This window comes from Colletotrichum chrysophilum, assembly GCF_026319265.1.
Source record: "Colletotrichum chrysophilum strain AFK26 chromosome Unknown scaffold_11, whole genome shotgun sequence".
Taxonomy (NCBI): domain Eukaryota; kingdom Fungi; phylum Ascomycota; class Sordariomycetes; order Glomerellales; family Glomerellaceae; genus Colletotrichum; species Colletotrichum chrysophilum.
Window position 1 is genome coordinate 87,158 of NW_026517298.1, and position 24,763 is coordinate 111,920.

General features: G+C 55.2%; 8 protein-coding genes across 8 annotated transcripts; 4 read left to right on the forward strand and 4 right to left on the reverse strand.

The window, feature by feature from the left end:
- Positions 1-695: 695 nt before the first annotated feature.
- Positions 696-4,459, forward strand: COL26b_002239 (uncharacterized protein; the record flags this gene model as incomplete). Its single annotated transcript, XM_053175166.1, has 6 exons — positions 696-795; positions 903-2,009; positions 2,063-2,362; positions 2,720-4,243; positions 4,301-4,375; positions 4,428-4,459. 6 exons carry the CDS (start codon positions 696-698, stop codon positions 4,457-4,459), a joined length of 3,138 nt encoding a protein of 1,045 aa, XP_053040786.1.
- A 2,267-nt stretch (positions 4,460-6,726) lies between these two features.
- On the forward strand, positions 6,727-8,842 carry COL26b_002240 (uncharacterized protein; the record flags this gene model as incomplete). Its single annotated transcript, XM_053175167.1, has 3 exons — positions 6,727-7,246; positions 7,301-8,261; positions 8,311-8,842. 3 exons carry the CDS (start codon positions 6,727-6,729, stop codon positions 8,840-8,842), a joined length of 2,013 nt encoding a protein of 670 aa, XP_053040787.1.
- Positions 8,843-9,095: 253 nt separating this feature from the next.
- On the forward strand, positions 9,096-9,469 carry COL26b_002241 (uncharacterized protein; the record flags this gene model as incomplete). The annotated part of the gene is made up of 2 exons (XM_053175168.1): positions 9,096-9,342; positions 9,447-9,469. 2 exons carry the CDS (start codon positions 9,096-9,098, stop codon positions 9,467-9,469), a joined length of 270 nt encoding a protein of 89 aa, XP_053040788.1.
- A 1,593-nt stretch (positions 9,470-11,062) lies between these two features.
- Positions 11,063-11,815, reverse strand: COL26b_002242 (uncharacterized protein; the record flags this gene model as incomplete). Its single annotated transcript, XM_053175169.1, has 1 exon — positions 11,063-11,815. One exon carries the CDS (start codon positions 11,813-11,815, stop codon positions 11,063-11,065), a length of 753 nt encoding a protein of 250 aa, XP_053040789.1.
- Positions 11,816-12,764: 949 nt separating this feature from the next.
- COL26b_002243 (uncharacterized protein) lies at positions 12,765-14,570 on the reverse strand (the record flags this gene model as incomplete). Its single annotated transcript, XM_053175170.1, has 2 exons — positions 12,765-14,338; positions 14,390-14,570. The coding sequence occupies 2 exons, from the start codon at positions 14,568-14,570 to the stop codon at positions 12,765-12,767; spliced, it is 1,755 nt and encodes a 584-aa protein (XP_053040790.1).
- A 934-nt stretch (positions 14,571-15,504) lies between these two features.
- On the reverse strand, positions 15,505-16,250 carry COL26b_002244 (uncharacterized protein; the record flags this gene model as incomplete). The annotated part of the gene is made up of 2 exons (XM_053175171.1): positions 15,505-15,978; positions 16,029-16,250. The coding sequence occupies 2 exons, from the start codon at positions 16,248-16,250 to the stop codon at positions 15,505-15,507; spliced, it is 696 nt and encodes a 231-aa protein (XP_053040791.1).
- A 697-nt stretch (positions 16,251-16,947) lies between these two features.
- On the forward strand, positions 16,948-18,742 carry COL26b_002245 (uncharacterized protein; the record flags this gene model as incomplete). Its single annotated transcript, XM_053175172.1, has 2 exons — positions 16,948-18,569; positions 18,628-18,742. The coding sequence occupies 2 exons, from the start codon at positions 16,948-16,950 to the stop codon at positions 18,740-18,742; spliced, it is 1,737 nt and encodes a 578-aa protein (XP_053040792.1).
- Positions 18,743-19,019: 277 nt separating this feature from the next.
- Positions 19,020-21,741, reverse strand: COL26b_002246 (uncharacterized protein; the record flags this gene model as incomplete). The annotated part of the gene is made up of 2 exons (XM_053175173.1): positions 19,020-21,118; positions 21,171-21,741. The coding sequence occupies 2 exons, from the start codon at positions 21,739-21,741 to the stop codon at positions 19,020-19,022; spliced, it is 2,670 nt and encodes an 889-aa protein (XP_053040793.1).
- Between the last annotated feature and the right edge of the window lie 3,022 nt (positions 21,742-24,763).

The following is a 24,763-nucleotide window of genomic DNA, read 5'->3' on the forward strand; positions in this document are numbered from 1 at the left end:
CCTGAAGCTCATACGTACCACACGCGAACAGTCGCACGCGCACACCATCTCCCTCTCTACCTCCAACTGTTCGTCTACGGTTACCCTCGCGGAACATCCGCACCCGCGTCTTCTTGAATCCGGTTATTTCACCCATGTGGCTGTGAATCAGAGCAAGCAGAGCTTCGAGCGGGGTGGCCACCTTGGCGGCTACCCCAAGCATCAGACTCAAACAGTGATTGGAGGAGCTTGGAGCTCGTCCTGCGACATCTGCGACACACTTGGCCGATTCTGCGCTCCCGCCTGAGGGGCACAATGGAAGCGGGAACGGGAGTGAACAAGGATCCGGATGCGCGGAGAAGCCAGGAGGAGGACTCGGGAAGGCCAAAGAGGTGATGAGGGCGGAGGAGGGGCATGGACGAGACGCGGGAGAATAACGTGACACGGTACGAGCCCGTTGTCTGTTTCTTCCTCGGGCGCAAAGTCAATCCCAACCCTGAACTTTTCTTTCTCTTCTTGCTCTTCGTGTCTTCTCTTTTCCCTTTCCACAACACTCTAGAAGCTCCACATTCGTATAGACACCAATACTTGCCCTGCGCCCTCTGTCCAGTCTGTCGTTCAATCGGCAGTGACGACGACAGATGAGAATCCGCGCTGCCTGATCGCCTCGTCGCCCTGGCCTCGCTAGCCTGAATGCTCGAAGCCTACTCGCAACGATGGTGAACCTATCCGTCTTGCGGCCAGTTCTGGCCACCAACCTCTGCTCATCCCGCGCTTCCGGGCGGCTCGTCCCTCGCTCGTGGCCGGTCGGTCTAGGTAAGCCAGCTTCCCCCGGCACTAGACAACGAGCGAACTCAATTGCTTCCTGCTCGATGCTGATTACCCCGCATCAGAAGTCGCACCGGCTACTCTGGCTTTTGAAGGCCACCGCAAGTGGAATTGCACACATGCGCGAGCTCGCCAGACGACGGCCCTCGTCCCGGCCGTCTCGAGGCCTCTGCAGCTCGTTCGCCATGCTTCCGTAGTCTCCGGACCTGTCACCACCGCGCCCTACTCCACGATCGTGGAGCCCCCGTCTGTCCCGTACGCCAACCTTGCTGTTGGCGTCCCCAAGGAGATCTATCCCAATGAGCGTCGCGTCGCGTTAACACCCCAAAATGTAGCTTTGCTGCTCAAAAAGGGCTTCTCCAAAGTCCTTGTAGAGCAAGGCGCCGGAGCCGCGGCCGACTTCCCGGACGCCGCCTACGAAACCGCCGGCGCAACGCTTGTTGACAGCGCCGAGAAAGTCTGGTCCGGCTCCGATATTGTTCTCAAGGTCCGCGGGCCAATTCCCGCCGAGATCGAGCTCATGAAAGAGAAGCAGACCGTCATCTCCTTTCTGCAGCCTGCGCAAAACAAGCCACTCGTAGAAAAGCTCGCGGCGCAGAAGGCTACCTCTTTTGCTATGGACCAAATTCCCCGGATTTCCCGTGCCCAGGTCTTTGACGCTCTTAGCTCCATGGCCAACATTGCTGGATACAAGGCTGTTCTTGAGGCTTCCAACAATTTTGGTCGCTTCTTGACCGGCCAGGTTACTGCCGCCGGAAAGGTTCCTCCTTGCAAAGTACTTGTCATTGGCGCTGGTGTTGCTGGACTAAGCGCAATCGCAACCGCTAGAAGACTCGGCGCGATCGTGCGAGGCTTTGATACACGTCCCGCGGCGCGAGAGCAGGTTCAGTCGCTAGGCGCCGAGTTCATCGAGGTCGACATCAAGGAAGACGGCTCCGGAGCTGGCGGATACGCCAAGGAGATGTCAAAGGAGTTCATCGAAGCCGAGATGAAGCTGTTCACTGAACAAGCTCGCGAGGTCGACATCATTATTACCACTGCCCTGATCCCTGGAAAGCCGGCGCCTAAGCTCATTACGAAGTCAATGCTAGAGATCATGAAGCCCGGTTCTGTCGTCGTCGACTTGGCAGCTGAGGCAGGCGGAAACTGCGAGAAGACCAAGCCTGGAGAGCTCTATGTTTACAAGGACGTCAAGATCATTGGTAGGTTCTACGAAGCCCCTTGGTCTAACAATGGTTGACTGACACTCTTCCAGGTTACACCGACTTGCCTTCACGACTTCCCACGCAATCTTCAACCCTGTACTCCAATAACATCACCAAGTTTCTGCTGTCCATAGCTCCCAAGGAGAAGCAGTTCGGAATTGACCTGTCTGACGAGGTCGTCCGAGGAGCAATCGTCACTCAAAACGGAGACATCATCCAACCAGCTCCTCGCAAGGCTCCTCCTCCAGCTCCAGCTCCGCCTCCGACTCCTACCGCTGCCGCTGAGGCTGAAGTCGTCGCATTAACGCCGTTCCAAAAGACTTCTCGCGAAGTTGCGACCGTCACCGCTGGTATGGGAACTGCGCTTGCGCTGGGAAAGATGACCGACGCTTTGTTCATGAATAACATATTTACTTTAAGTCTCGCGTCCCTGATCGGGTATCGAGTGGTGTGGGGGGTCTCAGCCTCGCTTCACAGCCCATTAATGTCGGCAACGAATGCTATCTCCGGTACGTGTTTCTATCATGGCAAAGGGCGTGAAGGTGGTGATTGATGGAATATCTGGAGTGCCCTGCGGGCCTAGAGGGTTGAGAAACTGTGTGCATGGGCGGCCCTGGGCGCACAGACCCCTGTAGCACCCATGGGCAGGTGCCACCACAGCTTCCCTCAAATCGCAAGAATCACTGGACAGAACTAACAATTGCCAGGAATGGTTGGGGTTGGCGGCCTATTCATCTTAGGTGGTGGCTATATTCCTCAGACGATCCCTCAAGTTCTGGGCGCGCTCTCTGTTCTCCTCGCCTTCGTAAATGTATCTGGCGGTTTCGTCATCACGAAGCGAATGTTGGACATGTTCAAGCGACCGACTGACCCACCGGAATACCCGTGGCTTTATGCCATCCCCGCGGCCTTGTTTGGCGGAGGATATATTGCCGCAGCTGCTACCGGAACTGCAGGCTTAGTGCAGGCTGGCTATGCCGTGAGCTCCGTCCTCTGCATCAGTTCCCTCTCCAGCTTGGCATCTCAGTCCACAGCTCGAATGGGTAACATGCTGGGCATGCTCGGAGTTGGCTCCGGTGTGCTGGCCTCTCTTCTGGCTGTCGGCTTCTCCCCTGAGGTACTAACTCAGTTTGGTGCTCTGGCGGCTCTCGGAGGTATTGCCGGTCTTCTTATCGGCAAGCGGATCACCCCTACGGACCTTCCTCAGACCGTTGCCGCCCTCCACTCCGTGGTTGGCCTGGCAGCTGTCTTGACTTCTATCGGAAGTGTCATGGCGCATATTGATGACATTTCAACGCTCCATATGGTTACTGGCTACCTGGGAGTCCTCATAGGTGGCATCACCTTTACCGGATCGATCGTCGCTTTCCTAAAGCTGGCCGGCAGGATGTCTTCAAAGCCGCTCATGCTACCCGGGAGACACATATTGAACTCTGGCATGCTCACGGCCAACATTGCTACAATGGGTGCGTTCGTGACGATGGCGCCCGGCTCACCCATGATTGCTGCCGCGGCTCTTTCAGCAAACACGATCCTCTCTTTCATCAAGGGCTATACCACGACGGCTGCGATTGGAGGAGCAGACATGCCTGTCGTTATCACAGTGCTGAACGCGTACTCTGGCTTCGCCCTTGTGGCAGAAGGCTTTATGCTGGATAACCCGCTTCTGACTACAGTAGGAGCCCTCATCGGCGTATCTGGTTCCATTCTATCGTACATTATGTGCGTGGCTATGAATCGATCGCTGACAAACGTCTTATTTGGTGGTATATCGGCACCGCAGCAAACTGACTACAAGATAGAGGGAGCGATAACGCAAACAAACGTGGAAGACACGGCTGAAGCTCTCGTCAACGCCGAAAATGTGATCATAGTAGTGGGCTACGGTATGGCTGTGGCTAAGGCGCAGTACGCCATCAGCGAAATCACGAGCATGCTGCGAGCAAAGAACATCAACGTCCGCTTCGCCATTCACCCGGTGGCTGGCCGCATGCCCGGTCAGTGCAACGTCCTGCTCGCAGAGGCGAGCGTGCCCTACGACATCGTCTTGGAGATGGACGAGATCAATGACGACTTCAACGACACCGATGTGACGCTGGTCATTGGTGCTAACGATACCGTCAACCCCATCGCCTTGGAGCCTGGTAGCCCTATTGCCGGTATGCCCGTGCTGCAAGCGTGGAAGAGCAAGCAAGTCATCGTAATGAAGCGAGGCATGGCTAGCGGATACGGTAAGCTCATTGATGTGAAGTTCTGACATTGAACGAACGAATGCTGACATGGTATAGCCGACGTACCCAATCCAATGTTCTACATGCCTGGAACACGCATGTTGTTTGGAGATGCTAAAGTTACTTGCGACGGTATGTCATTCCGTTCGCTTCGGGGCATCAATACTGACCGTTATTTTCACAGCAATCAAAGCAGCTATCGAGGCCCGAGCATAGAGTCTTAGAGAGATCTCCTTTACGCACGTCGATCCTCGGTGGTATACCTGAGTTTGGGGAGCATCTTTCTTAGAGGCATTGCATCTACAAGGAGCTCTCTCATGATTTTCTTTGTGTGTTTGATCTAGTTGATTTGCTGTACATACCGATGAGAGACGGCAGTGTTGAAATCTATGCAATATATTCATTTTTGGTGTCGAGCAAAATGCAGCCAGCCGGCTTGCTGTATACCTTGGTCCCCGGCTTCGATACTTTTCGAACAAAAGCCAAGCCAGGATCTCTGTCCCTGCAGCAGCAGAAGTGAGGCACATCCCGTGAATGTTCATGTCCATTTCATCGGTAGCCATGGCCTCGGGCCGACCAGATTAAGCTGCATCCAAGTCCGTGCTTGGTATGCCTAGTCAGGTAAGAGGTCGTCCGCAGGTCTGCATTTCCCCATAACGGACCCAGTGTCGTTCGACTTGCTGTATGTTTCCTTGAGTTGTCGACAACAAATGATCCTTATTAGTCTGCCTTTCAACAATTGTTCATCGGGACTTTCGACATGCATGGCCACAGTCGCCACTGTCCTGGACCTGGAACATCGAGTTTTAAACTTTTTTAATTACGAGAACGCCTATTTTCCCTGCGCCTGGACGGCTACATTCCTGTGTACCTGAATATTCATTTTACGGACGACGACGGCGACGACGACGACGACGACGACGACGACGACGACGACGACGACGGCGACAACGACAACGACAACGACAATGACAGCGATAACAACGATAGCGACGACAGTAACAATGACGACAATAACAACGACAGTAGTAGCAACGAAGACGACGACAGTAAAGTAGAGTAAGGTATATAAGTAACCACAGGAAAAATGGGTCGTCACTTTTTTTCTACTTGATGCCCTCATCCTGGTCTGGCTTACTGAGCCATCAATTGAAACTTTGGCAAAGAACAGTCATGATTGTAACCATGCAGCTTTTGCAAATATGTGCCTTGGAAATTCCTTAGGAAACTCTCGTGTGAGTCAAAAATCGGTGGTCTTCAACCGGCCACGACACTTAAACGCCAAGCAAAGCTTCTCTGTTGCTTGGCAGTTAATGTTTGCTGACCATATCGGAGCTCATCCAGTCCAGTCTTGGCACTGAAGAACGCGCACGTCTGTGCAGTTCCAAGTCACTGGCTTGAGTGCGGAATAATACAGGTACGTACATTTAGAATCTTCGTCATGGATCACCTTGAATCCTTCAAATGGCCTTTCAAGATTACGATTTCCGTATAAAAGTCTCTCATATATGTAAGTGGTGAGTGACCCCCGCAACGGACCCTGGTCCTCGACTTACACCGTGATCAGCCAATCAGAAGCGTCAATTCGCCCACGAGGTCAAGCTCAACGGCCATGGTTAGACCCTCCCGGAGCAACCGCTCACGACTCCCACGCTGTGCCATCTTGGATCACTTTATCGATTCCCCACGAACCGATGAAAAGCAACCGTATCGGCGAATCACGACATCCACCGGGCACACCAGAAGCTTTAAAGGCACAATGCCCGTCCTTGACCTGCAGTGCCAAGCCTACGCCACATGACGCCGTTCATCTCTTCTTCCTCTGGACCCCAGGCGTCCAGGCTTCATCCCCCAATTCGCATACCGACGACACAGCTTCCTCTTGCTGTCCCTGGCATCATCTCCGCCCGCTACGCTTGACAAGAGGCTTGGCAATAACAAACCGAGATGCCGACCGCTCAGCTCGGCGCAACACGTGCCTGTTCTGCCCAAGATGAGCCGTGAAGTTGCATCCTGCTTCGTTCGACCCAAGACACCGTCACCGTACGCCGTCATTGTATCGGGCCATCCGCCTGCCTGACGGCCAATCGCGCGTTGATGTCGTGGCCCGGGCGACGGAATCCTACCTAACGCGTTGGTCGAAAGTTCCTCAGCTAGGATTGCAACGCGGTGCAATCTGCAGCTTCTCATCCCGGCTCTCACGGTGCTTGGCCCGTGAATGCGAGGATCCGCGAACCAACAAAAGTATGCTGTCATGCAGTGGGAACATGGCTCTGGGACTGGACGGACAACAGCTTCGGCGGGGGTGATCCCTCCCAGAAATCAATTGACGTGGGATGACTTTTTTCTTTTGCGATGGCTGCAGGAGGGTATATAAGCTCTCGAGCTGCAGCAAGCTTTCCCCGAGCTTGGATCTTCTGTTCACGCTTCACCGTCGTCTCTGTCCCGACTCCCATTGACAGACAACTCTTCGTCGGATCAACATGATGGCAAAGCTCAGCCCCCTCGCAGTCCTGGCTGCCTCGCTGTCCCTCGTGTCGGCGCAGACCTACCAGCGACTCGGCACCTGCCCTGATCTCGGCTGCGTCCTCCCGCCCGACCAGTCCGATTTCCTGCCCGGCCAGCTCTTTGACCTCCGTGTCGAGGTCCATGCGCCCGTCAACGGCTCCGAGGCCTTCAACAACGGTGTCCCCGACGAGGCCTTCTCCGTCAGCATCGCCAAGGAGGGCGGCGCGGCCAAGGGCCTGGCTGAGTTCTTCGGCCTCGACGAGCCTGAGCTCGAGAAGTGGTCTTTCGGTTGGTACGAGGACCTCTTCGCCGAGGACGCGAAGCAGAAGAGCGTGGTCAACGTGGCGTCCAAGATCTGGCGCCACATCGCCTTGTACGAGCCCGGCAACTATGTGGTTACCCTCAAGTACTACGATGGCAAGACGACCACCGCCAACTGGGTTGTGCGACCCCTGGCGACTGAGAAGAAGGCCAAGAACGTCATCTTCTTCATCGGTGAGTAGACTGATTGCAAATGACTTGGAATCCTACTAAACAATGGCTTTATAGGCGATGGTATGACTACCAACATGGTCACTGCCGCCCGTCTTCTCGGCCACAAGAGCATCAACGGAAAGTACCAGTCCAGCCTGGCTCTCGACAAGTTCCCCGTCATTGGTCACCAGATGACGCACTCCATCGACAGCTACATCACCGACTCTGCCAACTCCGCATCTGCTCTGTACTCTGGCCATAAGAGCACTGTCAACGCCATGGGCGTTTACGCTGACTCTTCCCCGGACGCTTTCGACGACCCCAAGGTTGAGACCATTGTCGAGCTCATCCACCGAATCTGGGGCTCTGCATGGGGTGCTGTTTCCACCGCGTTCATCGCCGACGCTACCCCAATTGCCTTGACCGCCCACACTCGCTCCCGCAGCTTGTACGGTCCTCTTATCGACCAGGCGCTCAACGGCATCACGAACTACACCTGGACCAAGATGGAGGGCCCCGACGTCTACTTTGGAGGCGGTGCTGAGCAGTTCTACGCCGGTAAGGGCTCCTACGAGGGCAAGGACTACTACGAGGAGTTCGCCAAGAAAGGCTACACTGTCGCTCTCAACAAGACTTCCCTCGAGGCCGCCGACTCCAAGCAGAAGACTCTCGGTATCTTCACCCAGTCTAACCTTCCCGTCTGGCTCGACCGCAACGTTCTCACCGAGAACCTGGCCAAGCTTACGAACGATCCTACTGGTAACAAGAGTGCTGCTCTTGATATTCCTGGCCTGAAGGAGATGACCCTCAAGGCCGTTGATATCCTCCACAACCGCGGTGGAGAGGATGGTTTCTTCCTCATGTCTGAGGCCGCTTCCATCGACAAGCAGATGCACTCTCTTGACTACGACCGTGCCCTCGGTGACCTTCTTGAGCTTGACGACACCGTCAAGGCCACCATCGAGAAGCTCGAGGAGCTCGGCATCCTCGAGGAGACCCTGGTCGTTGTGTCCTCCGACCACGGCCACGGCTTTGAGTAAGTCAAACCCTGCCACTCTTCATAGATCAACACTGACAGAAGACAGCGTTTTCGGAAGCGCCGACACCAAGTACCTCGCCGAGCAGCAGGACGACCGCACCAAGCGCAAGGCCGTCGGCACCTACGCCCAGTCCGGTCTCTCGCAGTACACCGTCGAGCAGCCCGGCATCAGCTACAACACCGGCCCCAACTTCCCCCTCAACTGGAACCCCCGCTACGCCATCGCCGCCGGCGTCGGCGCCAGCCCCGACCGCCGCGAGGACTTCGCCCTGCACGAGTCCGCCCGCACCCCCGCCGTCGCCGCCACCAACACCACCGACTACTACGTCAACCCCAAGGACGCCGCCGACGGCTTCGTCGTCAACGGCACCATCCCCACCAACGAGGCCCAGGGCGTCCACTCGCTCACCGACGTCGCCGTCTGGGCCCGCGGCCCCTGCCAGGAGACCTTTGGCGGTACCTACAACAACATCGACATCTTCTACAAGATGGCCAACTGCCTGGGTCTCGCTCAGCCGCGCAACGCCACTGGCTGCGGCGGTGTTCGCCGCAGAAGGGCGGTTAACCTCCACGCCTAAGCGTGACCTGGTGCAGGTTTCTATGCTTCTCTGTAGATGTAGCGAGATGTAAAAGCATGGGTGGCGTTGAGGGGTCGTGTTTGGAACGAAAAGTAGTAGACTCTTTACCAAGTATAAAGTCTTGAAAATAATCAATACACTTAATATCAAAGACGTTTCAACCTATTGCAAAGTGACTCTGACAATGGCTCCGTGTGGTGTGAGACTGTCGTCATCTACCTAATTTTTCTGTGTATGTGCGGCTATATTTCCTATGTACTCAACTACTCCTATTAAATACAGAAGTAGAAGTAATGACAGTAATGATAATAACGATAAGAACGAGGACGAGGATAATAACGATAATAGCAACGACAAGGACGACGACGACGATAACGATAACAATGAGGATGAGGGCAGCAGCATCGACAACGATGACGAGGACAGCGAGGACGATGAGGACGACGAAAATAGTAACAACGACGATAGTAGCGATGACTACGAGGGTAGCAACGACGATAGTACGGTAGAGGACCTATATTACCGCAAGAAAAGTAGTCGAACAAGGTCTAGGTACCTACCTATTTTCAGGTTCTTTCAGGGCCCACTAACGTCACCGTGGCAGATAACGAATATGAGATGGGATGAACGGGTGCTTAGTTTTGTGAATGATGCAGAGAGACAGTCTACTTCATTACCGCTTTTGCCCCATATGTGACACTTTCATACGTCTTCTACCCATACGACTGACAAGAGTGCATTCGTTTTGGAGGTCTAGGCTCAGACTCAGCTATTTTCCTGAACACCCGAACCCCACGCAAGCCCCTTTTCTGGGGGCCAGATACGTAAATCAGGGGAACAAATATATTTGGTGTGTTTGAATCTTCTTAACTTGCGGACATAGCTCCGCTGGGAACCGCTTCTTAGTCCCCTGAGAGGGGCCGAGGAGGGGACATGTTCAAGCCAGGGTAAGGGGAGTTCGTCCCTGGCAGTCGTTGAGTCCCTTCGTCCGGGCATTATCCTGGTTTAGGGGCTTCCAGCATCTTGTAAAGTATCAAAAATCTGTCCGATAGATTGATCGTTTCTGTCAACCTAACAGATCTTTATTAAACATCAGACGCCGTTGGGGTCAGGGGAGGGGCTGGGCTAAGTCGGTGATGTTACTCTGGACGCACTGAATCATAGCAGAACACTTCTCCGTCAATGAAGCCTCAGGCGTTCAAGGGCAAGATCTGTGTTGGATCTTCAAGCATTACAAGGTTTCGTTCAGTTGTTGTGTTCGTAACGACGCTGTGCTATGCATGCTGTGTTATCCATGGATGCATCTTCAGATGCATCAATCTGCATGTCAGCACAACATCAACAATTTCCACAAAGAATTCAACCACAAGAGTCCGCAACATCACTTCTAACATCAAAGATACGACGGCCAAGTTGGGATACCGAAGGTCGGCTATCATGGCGCACGTCCACCGCACCATTCGTAAATGGACTGATCAACATGTCATGTCCCACCAAAATCGTCAGTTCGCCCACAATCCCACTCACTCTCTCTCTCCCAGGAAAATCAACAACTTACAAATCCGTCAAACTCGGTCTTTCCCCCCCCCCATTCGTGAATTGAGTTTCCCATTAATATTGCACCGAGATCCTGCCGGGGATAGATGGATGCGCGCAAGGGGAGACACGGGAAGGAAACTCGCCTTCCAAGCCGTTCCGGGAAAGTCGACTGACGAGACTAACATTGCAAGGTTGCATCCCGGCCAGAACATCGTACGCTGCAGCTGTCAAACGATGTAAGTGTGTCGTGCATTGTTCGCTTCATGGTCTTCTGTTTCTTCCTTGTTATTTGCCCCCTCCTTGATTTATTGAAGGGCCTGGCCACGGATCTCGTCTAAATGGCGCGAACCGTCCCCGCAATGGCAAACGCGCCTGTGGCCGATCTCCCGCATCCCGTCTCGGCGACCGTCTTTTGACTTCATTGGAACTCCGGGTGGTGAACATCACCTTGAGAACGAACTTGAAGAGGCCTCTATAATCACGCACAGCGAGCAAGACGATGGCTTAAATCATGTACTACTTGGCAAGTTCGAATGCTATCTACAATCGACCGAAGAAAACTCAGCTTCGGCTCCGATCCGTGTCCCTCCTATGTACAGTCTAGCCAGCCGTGCCCCGACTCCAATCTATCACGACTTGTCATGCGTCTCCAAGCTCCCGTTCCGCTCCCTCAAAATGGGATCACCTCTCAGCAAGAACCTCCAAGATGCCCATCGCCTCCTCGTCATCGACCTCCCCCTCCTCGCACCTCCCATTGAAGCAGCTCGAATGCGCCCAAACACCCACAAGCCCGTCCGTGACATCCGCGACATTGGCAGCCCTCACACCCCCACCGACAATGACTTCAAAACCGAACGGCTTCGCGGCCCGCACGACCTCCTCCAAAACGGCCTTGTTGCCGGCGGCATTCCCGGGCCCGCCCGAGGTGAGCACCCCGGTAAACCCGCACTCCACAAGCTCCCTCACGCCCCGCCCGACCGTCTGCGCGCTCCCGTCCCGGACAATTTCGTCAAAGGCACGATGGAAAGAAGACGGCAGCCCCCCGGCCGCCTCCACAAGTCTCCGATTCCTCTCCACGTCAATCGCCACTGTTTCACCATCCGCAGACGCTTTCAGAACGCCAAAGACGAACCCGTCGCCGCGGTCTTTGCGCAGCACCCCGCGGAAGGTCTCGATATCCCTGACCATCTCCGCGAGCTCGTCCTCCGTGTAGATGAAGTCCGGGCCGTCGGCCGGCTTGCCGCGCGGGCGGATCATGACGCGCACGGGGACCATGAGCCACTTGGTGATGCCCTCCAGGTCCGCGAGTGAGGGCGTCGTGCCGCCTACGGGGTAGCTGCCCTTGGCGTTGAGCTCGATGCGCTGCGCGCCGATGGCCTGGGCGTGCAGCGCGGACGAGGGCGAGAAGACTGGTATCTCGAGGTTGATTGGCATGGTTGTTGGTTTGAGAATCTGAGCGGCCCCCATTTGGTATGTTTGTCGAATGAGACGCTGGGTGAAAGTATATAAAAGAGTGTCCTGGTTGGTTGGGATGAGGGGTAAAATAGATAACGGGGCAAAAAAGCAAGTGTGACCCTTTATGTAACGTTCCTGTGTAAGTTGGTAAGGTTTCCTCTGCAATATCCCATCTCCCCCGAAGGGGAGCAACCACGACTTATAAAGCAACGAAAAACAATTGGAAAACGACGGATAACCAGTTCTCGTGTCTTAGACCCCCCCGTAAACTCCGGTTCATTGCTTTCATGGCCTTCCCGCTCGGACAGCAATTCTTAATATCAGATCATGCCATCCGTTCCCTTGTTACGCGCCCCGTACCCACTATGAGGATCTCAAAGTCGTCCGAGTTTCCTCGGCAAGCTTACCTTAGTCATCATGCATGGGATAAGGGGTTGGATGGGCAGGACGAGCTATGATTTAGATGCGCGTTGTCTTTTCATCATTTTCGGGGAGGGATAACTCCGCCTGCCGCCAGAGGTTTTGTGACTGTCCGTTCAAATTCTGTATCAAAAGGCTATGAGTGAAGGCAAAAACTAGCTAAACTTGTTCATGACTGGGGGTTATCATTGACGGAGTGCACTCCGCCACCGCATATCAATGTGGGGTATCCTTTTGTCCTTCTTATACTGTCACTTGACAGCACTATCATGATACCGAGCCCAAAAGAAATTCCATCCTGCTTTGACCTCAATCGTGTCGGCCCAAATCATGTATGACCCACCTCAACCTTAGAAACCCATGCCGCTTCAGGTAGTAATAATGTATTAAGCTGGCATTGTTGTCTTGGGAAAAGTATGCGTACCGGGTATCATTGCTGGAAATGATGTTGCGAAAACGAATGTTCGTACAGTGATGCTAACTGTGGGAAGAGACGATGATAGACTGACTACTGCACGCGATCAGGAGATGCAGAGTTTGCGCCAGTGAAGCCGCGTTCAGCAGGGGGAGGGACTTCAAAGGCCATGAATCCATCTTCTGGTTTGATAGCCCTCGGGTCTCCAGTCTCTTCTGCCACAGCCATCGAGGCCGCGAACCGGCGATGTTCACCTGCCGACTTGCCGTAATGATACGCTGGCTCGGAGTCTGTGATGGCTCCAGGGATGTCTTGACTATACCACAACTCCTCACCGTCGCTAAAGTAGGTCGGCGGAGAGTTCTCTGGGGCATTGCCTCTTCCATCGGTGCCAAAAGGCTGAGAGACGTGAGGGCCCGTCGAGGTGTAGTAGGAAGTGGCGTTGACAGTAGCGGAGGAAGGGGGTTGGCTTGGGTGAAGCGAGCCATGCGCAGTGTTGTATTGGCTTCTCAAATGGTTGCCTTCGTTGCGCCACTCCTCGGAGTTGTGCTGGAAGCTGGCTCCCTCGGGTTCTCCACGCTGATCATGTCTGTCTCTCATCACCTGCTGGCGTGCCTGGCGTTCGAAGTACTCTTCCTCCGTCCACTTTCTCTTGAGGGTCTGCTCGGGCCTTGCGCTGCTGCCAGAATAGCTTGACTTGGGCATACCCGAAGTCGATGCTGGACTGGGTTGGCGTCCATAGTAGTCGTTCTGGGTCGTAGCGCGTGCATGGCAGTAATCTGCGGAGCTTCCGTTGGTAGCCGACTGAAGCATGGACGAGGAAGATCGTGAGCTGTGATACTGAGGGCCGGAACTGCTTCTTTCAGAAGTGAACCCCGTTCTCCTGTGATTGGAGACATCAAACGACATTCCAGGTGAAAAGTCGGCAGTCGACGGGCTGTATTGCTGCCTCGAGACACTGAAGCCCAGGCTGGGGCCAGGTGCGGCCTGGGTTTGAATGGGGTGAAGTCCGTAAAAGTCCTGGGTTGGTTGAGCGAAGCGGTAGTCCGGAGCCGGCAGCGAGAAGTAGCGGCCGCCGGGCTCATAGTCCGCGGGGTTGCCGCGGAAATGGGCAGGAACCTGGTCATGCGGCAGGAACATACTCTGATTGCGTCGATGAGCCAGATTGTTTTGGAAGCGATCGTGATAGTCCTGGTAAGGGTGTTCGAATCCAGGGGCAGGACCTCTCACCCCCAAGCTGTCTATGGTTGAGCGTTCAGCCGACGTTGGATGTTGGTAATTGAACCCAGGGCGAGGGAAGTTGTAAGAGATTGAGAGGTAGGCTCTGGGGTCGATACCCATGTCAGCCTCCTCGGCTTGGTTGGTATCGGAAAAGGACATGGATGTGAGAGGCTTGCGGGTGGAGGAAACAGGTCGGTTTTCCTTATCGTCATAGATGTCGATGGCATCAGACATCTCTTCCTCCTCAGTGGTTTCACCCGTACGAGAGCTAGGCAATGTTTGGCTGTGATCAGAGATGGTCGCGTCCTTATCGGTGATATCGCCCTCGATCTCAGTCTCCTCTTCCTCTTGGTTTACTCGGGCGAGAATCTCTTTGTGCTCACGCACATACTTGGTGGCATTGGGCGAGACGCGGCCCTTCTCGATGTTCTGGAAGTAGTGTTCAACTGTAGGTCTGTCAGCGTTCTGTGCGTAATTGAAAGAGGGATGTGACCGACAGAGTCCAAGGGCGGTGTAGTTGCGCTTAGCATCATCGCGCATTGTTGATTGCATCACCACCGCCAAATCCTCCCAGCTCTTTGGAGGCAAAGGGCCGCGACCAGCGCGCTTCTGAGATTGAGGGACGATGGTACGCCAGTAGACGCGCTCCTCCGCCGGAGACCACACTTTGCCGCCCATTTCTTTGATGCGAATGTCTTTGTGAACGGGTGAATGGTGATTATGTTGGTGGAAAATGTATGTTGATAAGGTTGATGCTCGCGAGATCGCAAGATACTGTGTGGCTTCTTATAGTTCGAAAGCTGAGCCGGTGACAATACCACGGATCGCTGAATCACGGCCTTGTCGGACGATTTGCAAGCACACGCAGCACAGCTGCTGTCGCTTGAAGGCTGCCGTTGACAAGGAGAAGTTGAAAGTTGTACGGTGAACGGTAGGGAGACCAGTCCCTTGAAGAAGCGAAGGGTACCTGATGAAGTGATGGAAAGAGCCTGGTTCCAAAAGGTTGGGTGGTGAGAGAGATTAAAAATGTGCTTGTCGAGGTGAAAGTTGGTTGTTGTTGGTCGGAAGGAGCAGACAGATAAAATTCGAGGTCGAAATTTATACGTGAACGGAAGGAAGGACCAAGTGAGTAAATGAAGACCTTAGGCGCGAGAGCAAACTTGGCCAGTGAATTGGTTGCCCGATGCAAGTGAACTGACGAACCAACTTTTTGTACCAAAAAGGTGGTGATTTAGCAAAGAAAATCGGAACGTGAGGACGCAGTCGGCGAGAGAGGGAGGTGTGGGTGGTGATGGTGAATGTGAGGTTTAGCGCGAAAATCTCGTGGCCGAAGCGAGAAGAACGGATGAAGGAGACGGATCTCGTGACTCGAAAAGTCTTGGGTCTTGTTTTCTGAGGGCGAATCAGAGTGGGCGTATATTCGTTTCGAATAGCAAAATTCCACGGTAATTTCGCCGAGTTCAAGAAAAGGCATTTGGTCAAATTGAACAGGACGACGCAACAGAGCTGAGCCGGATACGCGATGGACTGTGGTATACAACGAGGAGAGAGTGCAACCTGGTCTGCCACCCTGCCTCCTCCGGGGTGCGATCAATACATTTCGGATGGAGATCTATTCAAATGGACTCTGCGGCTCGGCTGGTTGATAGCCTCTGGATGTAAGTGCTGCGGCGAGACGCCACTCCAGCCTCGAGAACTTCATTCGTCGATCAGCGTGACTTTCAAGCATGTGCAGAGGGTGACTTACAATGCTTTTCTTCTCTGGAGGCACGACGCCCTCTCTGATCCAGAAGCCCCAGCCGCCCATCAAGTTGGCCAGCATCATGTCCGTCGTCAAACGATCACCGACGACCGCAATCTGGGATGGATGCGAGACGCCTGTCTCCGGATGACTTTGGAAGTAGTCCATGATCTCTGAGCCGCAGCCGGGCTTCTTCGTCTTGTGTGGGAGAACAGTGATGCCGGTAGCCTGCTCAAGCTCCTTGGCCAGCTTCAGCGAAGTGTCATATGACGTTGCTCCGGCGGTGTTGGACACAATGACAAGGCGGCGGCCGGGGTATGCGGCCTTTAACTGCTCGAAGCGCTCCTTTATTCAGTCAGTATAGACTCGCGAAAACCAGCTGCAGTTTTGATTACTTTGTACGGTTTATGAACCTCATTTGTGTGGGGAACAGCAAAGCAGTCGTCTTTGTCGAGAACAACTGCTCTAATATCGCACTTCCGATTTTGTCCCTCGAAGGCTTTCTCGAAAGGAATAGGAAGGTCATTGAAGGTTGCTACGGTGTGATGCGGAAGACATAGGGATGGTTTGAATAGCAACTTGAACACATTGACGGTTCCCGAGAGATTGAGATTCATGGTGAACTGAGTGCCGGGGCGGACTGGCTGGATGTGGTGGAGGAGTGACGTCGGGTCTGGAATGGTAGAGACGGACGAAATTTGGCATGCGGAAGCTTGGGCCATCTGGTTGCAGCTACCCCTGTCAGTCGATAAGATACAAGTCCTGGGGATATTGCAGGGGATCCCTGTTCGATGGGCCAGCCTGTGATGAGGCATCTGTCAGAGGTCATCTTTCGAAGGCTGGAATATCGACCGGTAACACAGGTAACTTGGGATGGTTTGCATGGCTGCCTGTAAGAGAGGTATGTGGGTTCTCCTGGGAGTCTTAAGCTGCTGGGACGCCGTCATTTTGCTTGCCTCCCGATATCAATGAGCAGTTTAAGACAGTCCATTCAAGTTGGATAACAACCTGAACATATGAACGCAACAATATTGTATACTTAAGTCGAAGTAAGATAACATATTGTTCAAGTGCAACACCGACTGAGTTGTGACGTCTCTCCAGTGGTGGTGAAAGCTGGGCTAGGGGAACTTCAACGATGGAACTCAATTGGGGAACATGGCCCCACTTTAATTCTCCCTGTTGGATTTCACGTTTTCGCGTCAGCGCGTTTCAGATTGCTGGACTTCAAGATTCGACAATCTTCGACCTAGAACCACTATTCTAGAAATCGAAATATCTGTACCAAATAAACCGAGGACAGATTTCGAAAAGATGGCTCGGACACGCAAACAAGACCCCGAACCCGCCGAATCCCCCGCCCGAAAACGTGCACGCCGCGACGAAGCAGACGAGGAGCCTGTGAACGGCACGCCCTCTAAGCGGAGGAGATCAAAGACGACACAAGAAGAAGCAGGCAACGCGGACCGCGATCCGTATGAGGTTCCCTCCGATGAAGACAACGGGGAAGAAGCCGCCGACTCGGAACCCGAAACACACACACCCACGAAGCGCAAAGGCCCTCAGCCGAAATCCGCAACGCCGGCCAACGGCGCCGTCACCCCGTCAAAACTGCGCCAGGTGAACACGCTGGTGACGCCAGTTAAGGCCACGGGTACGAATGGCTTCACGCCGAGGAGGAGGCAGGCCGCGGATCGCTCTGCGCGGCGGAAGAGCGCCAGGGCCCTGATCGAGCGTGTCGTCGCAGACGAGGACAGCGAGGAGGACGAAGAGGGTCTGGCGCGCGAGATCTACGAATCTAGCGAAGAGGAGGAGGCGGAAGATGAGCCGGTAGAAAAGAAGCAGAAGCAGAAGCAACCAGAGGCACCACCACCGCCGGTTGAGGCACCACCGCCCACAGAGCCCGACACCCCGTCAGCGACGCCCAGGAAAAGAGGCCGTCCGCGCAAGCAACCACCGCCTCCCAAGTCGCCGACTCCTCCCCGGGAGCTGGCGCCACACGAGCTGTACTTTGAGCACAACAAGCCCGGCCGCGCAAAGACATCCCACAACACCCTCTCCTCTCTCGATCTCCTATCGCATGACGAGTACTTTGAGCTCCTCCGCGCCCGGGAGGAGCCGCACGCGGAGGACCTTGCGTTCTTGCAATCCTTGCACGAAGCCTCCTTTGAGCAGTGGTGCTTCGAGTTGGCACAGGGCTTCGGCCTATGTCTCTTCGGCCAGGGCTCCAAGCGCGATCTGACAGCCAAGCTGGCATCGCATCTGTACGAGGCAGACCCCAAGGCCCCAATCGTCGTGGTCAACGGATACGTCCGCACAATCACCCCGCGCGACGTCTTCACCACCGTCGCCGCCGCCATAAGCCCGAGCTTGAAGCTCCCAGCCCAGCCGGCAGGCATGCTCCAGACTCTCTCCTCGGCTCTGACATCCCACCCGAAGCCGGTGACCCTGATCATCAACTGCGTCGACGCCGCCCCGCTCCGCAAACCCGCGACGCAGCAGCTCCTTTCGCAGCTGGCCGCACACCCGCGCGTCCGCTTCGTCGCGACCGCCGACACGCCGTCCTTCCCGCTCCTGTGGGACGCCGCGCAGCGCACCTCGTTCAACTTCCTCTTCCACGACTGCACCACTCTGAAGCCCCTCGATGTGGAGCTCGACACCGTCGACGACGTCCACGAGCTCCTCGGCCGCAAGGCGCGCCGCGTAAACGGCAAGGAGGGCGCCATGTTCGTCCTTCGCTCGCTCTCGACCAGGGCGCGGGAGCTCTTCCAGCTCATCGTCACCGAGGTCCTGCTCGCGCTCGACGACGACGACGGCAACGCTGCGCACCAGCTCGGGGCGGAGAACCCCGGGTTGGAGTACAACACAGTCTACAGGAAGGCCGAGGAGAATTTCATCAGCACTTCGGAGGTGGCTTTCCGAACGCTGCTGAAAGAGTGAGCCAACCCCTTTCCCATGACACATACTTGAGAAGCGTATACTAACATGATTCAGATTCCATGACCATCAGATGATTATCAGCAAGAAGGACGCCTTCGGCACAGAGTTGTTGAGCTTGCCATTCAAGAGGGATGAGCTTGAGGCTATTCTTGAGGAGATGGTTGTATAAATCAAGTATTCGGGTGATCTAAAGCATTGATAGAACATGAGAGAGAGGCGCATGGCACAGGATTATAAACATGGAGTTCAAGGAAGATGGCAAGTCTACTAGGGTGCATCACAACTGGAGGTTGTCACAAAAGCAAAGCAATATAATCACATCAGCAATGTGCGTCAGAATCAAGGCATTGCATTCGTGAAATCATTATCCCCTTTTGGGATGCTCTACAAGTTTTTTGTAAACCTGTTCCCCCCACCCGGTCCCCCGAAACGCCATCCTATGTTCTTTACACCCCAATGCTTTTGACACATGTCCAGAGGACCACCGGCACGATGACATTATCGTTTCCTCCCGTGAGGACTGCCTCAGTCAGGCTCGCCATGCTTGCACAGAAGCCCGCGTTGCGCACTGAGGATGGCCAGGCAACTTGCTGCTCAGGAGCAACAGGCCAGCCTCCGATTCTCAGCCAGGTAGTAGCGGCCATGAGACCAAGGAAAACTGCCACCGCAAAGGCAACACTGCCCTCTAGACTCTTTCCACCACCCCAAACCCACTTTCTATGGCCAAAACGGCGACCGATGAGGGATGCTGCTGCATCGCCCAGGCCGACGCAGATGACTCCTGCCACCATGCTCACCTCGCGCGTCGGCACTTCCCAGCCAGCCAAGTGGCCACTGCCGCTACGGGGAAGGGTAGCTAAAGACAGCCAGAGGGGGATGGCACAGCCGATGAGGAGAAAGATGTGGGAGATGACAACGGGACCCTTGTGGTCCCTGCCGTCGACGTAGGGAGTCAGGAAAGATGCGATTGGCCTCGACAGGGGCGGAAGCTGGCTTGCCCGGAGCAAATCGAGAATGAGGAAGATGGCCAGAACCAAGATCAACGCAAGGGCAGCGTAGACAGGGTCGACGAAGGTGGCCGGGAGAAACATCCCCACCATCATGAAATGGAAGACTTTGCGCCGCGTGTCGACCTCGTACTTGGGATCCAGGCGTGTGACAATCGTCAAGCCGATGATTACGATCATCAACCAGTAAGCGCTCATGAGAAGTCGAGTGTTGGCTTCTCCAAAGTCAGAGAATCGAACGTGCTGAACCCAGCCCTCGTGACAAGCTGCCTTTTCTTCCTCATCCAGTCGCGTAGGCAAACAAATCCATCTTTCCAGGTTTGCGCTCACCACCTGGAACCTGAACCACGGAAGCTCGCCAAGCAGGTATCCCAAGGCCCAACCCACAGGCTCATTGCCTTGAAGGGCAAACCTGCCGATATATTCTCGCACAGGTACCAGAATGATGGAGACAATGCTGGCATAGACGTAGGCAGCGTATGTCCACTTTCTCATGGTCGCCTGAGCCTCCGTGAGCTTGAAGAACTGGCGGACTGTGGTCGAGGCGGTACGCTTTCTGCGACCAGCAGACGTATGCGTCAGGGACCTTCGTGGGCGTGGTCGCTGCAACACGTGAGGGAACGTATTCCTGCGGCTAATCGCGGAGCCATCAGGCGAGTCCGGGGAGTTGTCGGAATGCAAGCCATCGGCTTTCCGGTCCGTCTGCGATGGCATGTCGGCCACACCAAAGGTTCTGACCCTGAGTGGTTTCGAGAAAGGCCCGTCGATTTCGTCTTCGGAGTCTCCGGCTTCTGACGCCGTCTCTTCCAACGAGGAGCCCAGAAGCTCATGCTTGAAACGCCTCATCGAGAGCCCCTCAGAGAGAAATCCAAAGAAGGACTGTTTCTTCGACGGGGAAATCACGCGCCTGAAGCGCAACCTTGGAACCCTAGCCAAGGCGATTCCCCATCGAACCACAGGTCCGCAAACGACGAGTACGCCGACACCACCGCCCCAGAGCAGCGCTTGAAGAATCGTGGCTTGAGGCGAGTGAGCAAGCAGGAGAACATTGATCAAGGCAATCGAAAGCAGCTGTAGTTCAGCTGTGAGCAAACTGGTCGTCGTGAGATAGTGTAACACAGTGAGCAAGGTCTGATGCAAGGGGTAAAGAAGAAGAGCGGTCTCGAGGGGGACGCTTGGTCTCGCTCCTTCCGCAGTGACTATGGAATGTCGCGCCAGCCATAATGGCCCGCATGACAGAACCCATTGAAGTGGGTTGATCGCTTCGTGAGCTCGTGCCGTAGGAATTAAATACTTGGGTATCGAAGAGATGCCGAGAATGATGTTTGGAAGAATCACTGCTTCGTTATCAGGGGAAATTAAAAGGGACACTAGGAGTGTGATCGAAGGCGGGTAGAGGATAGGCGCAGGGTCGAAGATTGTCGGAACTGCGATTGGTGACTTGCTGGATGAGGTCTTGTGTCGGATCGACCATGCGACAAGTCGGATAGGGTAGAGAAGCATGAGCGATGTGACTAATGTAGCAAGGAAGCGCAGATCTATGCAGGGTCAGTTTAACGTCCGCCAGCGCAGGGGGAACACATCGCATACCTTGGCTCCAGGCGGAGAGGATAGGTTTGACCTTCGGATTGGCGCGAACGACGGCGAAGAGTGAGCCCACAATGATGAACTCGGATACTCGTCGGATAAGCTCCTTGGTTCGGCGGTAGTTGCGATCCTCCCAGAACCTAAGTTTCTCTGCCCTTTGTGTCTGTCGCTTTGCTGCATCGTCGTCCTCCTGGTTCTCTGGGGAAAACAGCGGCGTTGATGCGCCAGATATGATCTCGTTGCGACCCCTCAGCCCCTTGTGTAGACGGACCTTGGGGGCGGGGAGACCCTTGAGGAAGTGCTCATCGTCGGCTTCTGTGCCGCTGTCGCTTCCCTGGGACGAGTCCTTGGTGAAGGAAGGGAAGGGAGACGGGGTTCGACTCGACTCTGCGGAGGAATCCTTGGGCGGTGTGGAGGTCGGATTGGAAGGTCGATATACTATGCGATGGGCAGGATGAGGAAGCTCAGTGTTGAGGTGATGGTAGGGGTGGGGAGAGCGGCTGAGGGTTCGGAGTTCATCCTTGTCTTCTGTATCGTGGCCGAAGAGAGCGTTTGGTGCGAGATGCTCGGGCATGGCGAAGCTATCGCATCGGAGAGTGCCGCGGGGGCAGCATCAATTCGAGAAAGACGAGGCCGACCTAGGCGTGGGCGTGGTGGAGTTGATTGACGGTAGCCGTGGTGGTGCTAGGTAGGCAACATGGAAAGACGGAAGGGAGCGTGGTTGAGACGAGGATGGCGCTAAGGGGGAAGGTGCGGCTCGCAGGTCGCAAAGCGGAATCCGGGCGTCAATCAGGGGCCGGGAGTATTTTGGTAAGCTGTTGATGTCGTCGTGGATGTTTTTTTCACACGTCAGACCACAGCGGATTGGAAATGGAGGCGTGGAGGGGACAAGTTGGCGGCGACGATGCGGTTGTGGGGAGAGAGCTCCATCACATGAAAGTACCAAATTGGTGAGGTGAGGACCACTTTCAGCGACACTACCTATGGATTGATTACCTTAGACAGGCGTGTTGTCATTCTCCCGTCTGCCACCACCAGACCAGTGTTGGGAAGCCATCAGCCGCGCGGCCAGGGAGTGATGCGCGGGACAGCGACAGTGCTGTGCACGCCAATGACAGCCTGTGGAAGAGGGTGACAGCGGGCAGCCGGGCGCGGGAAGGCAGGCTACCGCCGCGAGAAATCCCCACCGGAACCCAGTGGACCACGCACTGGGAGGGGGCACGGTGCACGGGCGGGCGAGCCACACCAGACAAACATCACCGCGGTGGCTCAGCGACTTCATTCCCTTGGCGCAGCCTCCTTCGCCCCAGGTGGAAGCCGCACAGCTTACCTAACGCTCCGACACGGGACCGAACAGCAACCAAGAAGGCCGCTCCATGGTTATCGGGCAACTACCTTTGGTAACTCATCAGGGTGCGATGCTGACGATAGTCACCTGTGGCTGTTGTCGAGAGTCGAGAGTCAACAGCCGTCTCCCTATCGCCAGATGAAGATACTCATGCGACACCATCCCAGACGCTGGTGACCTCATCTACAGTGTCCAGGCCGGCGCACACCCAATTTGCGACCGCAATGCGCCGGATATTGCGAATTCCAGCAGGCATTGCCCGGCCTTTTAGTCAACAGCACACAACACAGTCGCCATCACCATGTCATTTTCAAGTAATCGCACCACGAAAACAACGAGCACAGGCCAAGGGCCAGAAAGCATCATTCAGCCCTCCAGGAGCCGGAAGAAAAACTCAATTGACCACGTCAGCCCAGCAGCCATGGCCATCTCGGCATCCGCCCGGTCTTGGCACCGATTCATCTGGCTGGGAGTCGCATCTGTCAAACCTTTTCAACCATGCCTTTCCATGGCAGAGCAGAGTCGAGGCCTGGCTCCAGAGTCCAGCCTCGACCGAGCCCAGTCATCAGAGTTGGAACGCGGTGGACTGCTGACGAAATAGCAATTGGAATACTGGATATCGTGGGGAGTTCCTGTTGATCTTCCGAAGATTCCCAGTGCTTCTTCCAATGCTTCGAAAACTGGAGCTGGGCAGCAGTTCGCATCCCGCTGGACACCGCGGAGCCCGCCATGTGACCCATAACAAACAAGGTACACCACGAGGTACATGTCGGTTCATGACTTCAATTCAATTCTCCGTCGGGCGGTCGAAAACCTCACCGCGATCGTCGCCTTCGCATCTTCTTGTTGGCTTGCACAATCCGCCGAGAGTCGTCGCAAGCACGGCAGGCCTGCCAAAAATAACTGTCCATCGGAGCTGCAAGCCACAACACCAGATCGTGGGGCCGGGCCTGGTCGGTCGCAGAGCGTTTCCCAATCCGGAGCCCACCATCTTCAATTCTCTCCGTGGCCCGGCCAGTTACCGGTCGGGAGCTGCCTTCACTGCCTCAACATCTCGCCTCCCGCTAAGGTAGCTCCGGGATAGGCCTTAGCGGGCCACGAAGCGTGCGTCGACACCCACGAATCACCACGAATGAAGGTGAATAGGGTCGTCGTCCGGCATTCGGCTGCTCGACTGCGAATGCCCCATCCCAAGAGGAGGGGTCCTCATCCGTTTTCGTGAGAGGCCAAATCTCGTATCGCCTGGTCCCTGCAGCTTCTTGGGGATTGGCTGCCAGAGACTGGGGGTTACGCTGGAGAAACCGCAGCACAGGGCCACTGCTCCAAACAGAGCATGGGCAAAAGATAAAATAGTCAAAAAATACGAGAGGCTCTGTCAAAGACCCCCAAAGGCCCCATCGTGACAGCTCCGGTGCATGCAGTCTGTACCCGTTTCTCGGTTTGATAGGGTGACAGTACACCCTCTGACGGCCGGCTCGCTGTTTCACAAGCACGCAAACAGAACGTCAAACGGGTCTGACGGGCTGCTTGACCCTACGCAGTACGGGCGGCTTCAGGTGCACAACGCTTCAAACGGCCAACCATCACAGCCACCTCCACGGAGGACAAAGACAGTGCTGTGCTACCCAGATCAGATGGATGCTTGTTGCCGCCATCTGGGCTCTGGATAGTTGCACCTCGCCGTTTGACGTGTTCCACGCCGCATTCAGGTACAAGATGGCTGTTCAGGGGGAGAACAGAGTCACATTATCGGAACACTCTTTTCTCCCTACGAGCCCGAACTGGGCTGAAGAGGGCTTGAAAGATGAGGCTCCATCTTACAATGGGCTGAGATGAGGGACTAGAGGAAAGGCCGAGCGGCTTATGTCCCCTCTCACTCTCCCTCAGATCATGAGACTCAACGCCCGCCCCGCGAAGCTGACGACCGAGTGTAAATAGTCAGCCTGCATGCAGTGACAGCGTGGACGATGTCGCGACAAGCTGCAGGCAGACCAAGACTTGAAGCCCACAAGCCCAACCCCGGGCGTTCGCTAGGCGGCTGGGTGCAGGCCCCGAGAGTCAGCTCTCCAGGGAGCACAATGCAGGCTGGGAACCAATTGGCCAGCAAAACCCTATGGTCTGACTGATCAACGAAACATCAAGTCTGCATGTGGCAGTGTGTGGAGGAGACGTGTTCACTCTGCGGCGGCGCAGAATGCTACAAGCCCGTCCATCTGAACATGGCACACCAGCACACCAGACGACTCGT